The sequence below is a fragment of the Trifolium pratense genome, linkage group LG2 (genome assembly GCF_020283565.1).
Source record: "Trifolium pratense cultivar HEN17-A07 linkage group LG2, ARS_RC_1.1, whole genome shotgun sequence".
Lineage (NCBI taxonomy): Eukaryota > Viridiplantae > Streptophyta > Magnoliopsida > Fabales > Fabaceae > Trifolium > Trifolium pratense.
Genome location: NC_060060.1, coordinates 56,088,758 through 56,091,241, shown reverse-complemented (window position 1 = coordinate 56,091,241; position 2,484 = coordinate 56,088,758). Strand labels below are relative to the sequence as shown.

The 2,484-nt window shown below is 34.9% G+C and overlaps 1 protein-coding gene across 1 annotated transcript; it reads left to right on the top strand.

The window, feature by feature from the left end:
• The first annotated feature begins 348 nt into the window (after window positions 1–348).
• LOC123907715 (probable carboxylesterase 18) lies at window positions 349–1,840 on the top strand. The gene has a single exon (XM_045958083.1). It carries the CDS (start codon window positions 647–649, stop codon window positions 1,661–1,663), a length of 1,017 nt encoding a protein of 338 aa, XP_045814039.1. The 5' UTR covers window positions 349–646; the 3' UTR covers window positions 1,664–1,840.
• Window positions 1,841–2,484: the final 644 nt, after the last annotated feature.

Below are 2,484 nucleotides of genomic sequence, written 5' to 3'. Positions count from 1 at the left end.
CCCTTCTCTTGAAACCAAAGGGTTAATACCCAAAATACAGAAGTGTTCATCTTAAAACTATAGTTAGTGTCCACCTTATTACTATAGGGAGTATATAATCTTTTGCGTCATCGGCTAGAAAATAAGGTATCGAACCAGACAAATTCAATTATATTATATTTGATTTTAAAAATGTTCATAAGACTGGATACATTGGGGACAAACGACGGGACAAAATCTAAAATTCTTGTCCTACACTAAACTACAAAAGACAACATTTTATCACAAATACAAATTGTCTAAAATTATCTTTTATCCATCAAATATTGTATAAAACAAAAAATTATTCAATACTTCAAAGATTATCCTATACTCTTTTATTCACATATTTATATTTTGTAAATCAAACAAATCTTTGTTTATACACAGGTGGTACACAACTTGTTACTAGTTTCCAAGGAAATATTAGTGTGAACCAGACAATATCATCCAAGTTGCAAGAAATCAAATCAAGATGTCAATAATATGATATGATATACACTGATTGAATCTCTCCACACATACACAAACACTTATCCTCACTCTTCTCTACTTCATTTCTTAGCAGCTTCTTTCACCAAGTAAACCAAGTTAACTCAACACAACAATAACCAACCATCGCTCCACCATGGCCTCAACCACCAAACCAATCCTTCCATTGAAAGCTCGCTTCTCCATGTCTGTCCTTGATTTTTTCCTCTCCCTCTCTCGCCGCTCCAACGGCACCATCAACCGCCGCCTCCTCAACTTCATTGATAGGAAAATTCCTCCCAACTCCAACTTTGTTGATGGAGTGTCTTCCTCCGATGTTATCGTGGATCCAACACATAATCTTTGGTTTCGTGTTTTTATCCCTTCCTCAAACTCAGTTGACATTGGCGCATCCCTCCCCGTGTTTGTGTTTTTCCACGGTGGCGGCTTCGCATTCATGTCTTTATCTTCTACCCAATACGATGCTATATGCCGCTTATTTTGTCGTTCATTTCCCGCAATTATTGTATCAGTTAATTATCGTCTTGCCCCTGAGCATCGTTTTCCATCCCAATATGATGACGGTTTGGAAATTCTTAAATTCCTCGACAAAAACGACAACATTTTGGGAAAGTTTGCTGACATCACCAAATGTTTTTTGTCGGGTGATAGTGCTGGTGGAAATCTTGCCCATCACGTGGCAGTTCGGGTTTCATCAGAAAATCTCCAAAATTTAAAGGTTATCGGATTGGTTTCAATACAACCATTTTTTGGAGGAGAGGAGCGAACCGAATCCGATATTCGATTGAAAAGGGTCCCAGTTGTTTCTATGGATAAAACCGATTGGTACTGGAAGATGTTTTTGCCAGATGGGTCAAATCGTGACCATGAAGCAGTTAATGTTAGTGGGCCTAATGCAATTGATATTTCGAATGTGGATTATCCGAATACCCTCTTGTGTGTGGGTGGATTTGACCCGTTAGTAGATTGGCAAAAGAGATATTATGAGTGGTTGAGGAAATCCGGAAAAGAAGTGGAATTAATCGAATATCCAAACATGATTCATGGTTTTTATTATTTTCGAGATTTACCAGAGACATCACATTTTATTTCTAAAGTTAAGAGTTTCATGATTAAACAAATGATTGAGAACGGAGGGAAGACTAATTCTTAACAACGCAACACAACTCATTCCCTCTTCTCACGTCAGGATTGAAGGCTTATTTTTGTAATTTCTTTTGAAATCTTCTTGTAACAAAACTTATTGAATTAGTGGAACGAAAGTCTACTCTCTCACCAAATGTAGGTCATTATTTGACCGAACTGGATAAACAATATCTTGTGTTCTTGCTTTTTGTGATTTATTATATTTTTAAAAAATAACATAATAAATTATCGTATTTGTCCAAAATTAAAATCCTACAATACATCAACAATACATATAATTCATTTAAAAATATTTAATACAGTGTTTTGTGCTTTTGTCTAACTAACATAAGCAAGACATAGTGTCAACCAATTGTAATGGAGCTCCCTACCCTCTGCCTCCCCATTGCTCATCCTCTACATCCCATCACCTTTGAAATAATACCTTATTTATAATTTTTTTGAATGAAAATTTTCAACTTTTTAGGTATTGTTTTTTTGATGAATCATTGGACAATATTAAATTTTTAATGAAAGAAACAATTTCGATGAAAAAAATTAAGAAAGAAAATAATTATTAAAGAAATTAGCCCCGAAGTAACAAAAATTCAAGCAACCTAGAACTAACAATGAAGAATTAGATTTTTTTTGGTCAAGTTGAAGAACTGGATCTACTGAACACAACTTTTACCTTAAAATTGTCACTGCGCAATTTCTGCAAAGTGGTGGCCGAAAAAAAGAGGGAAAGTGATGGTTGGAGTTTTAAAATTCTCTCCGATCAAAAAATAATTTGAAAGGTTTTTTAGAGGATGAGGAGAAGAGTGCAACTCTCTCCGCTAATGTCTTTAA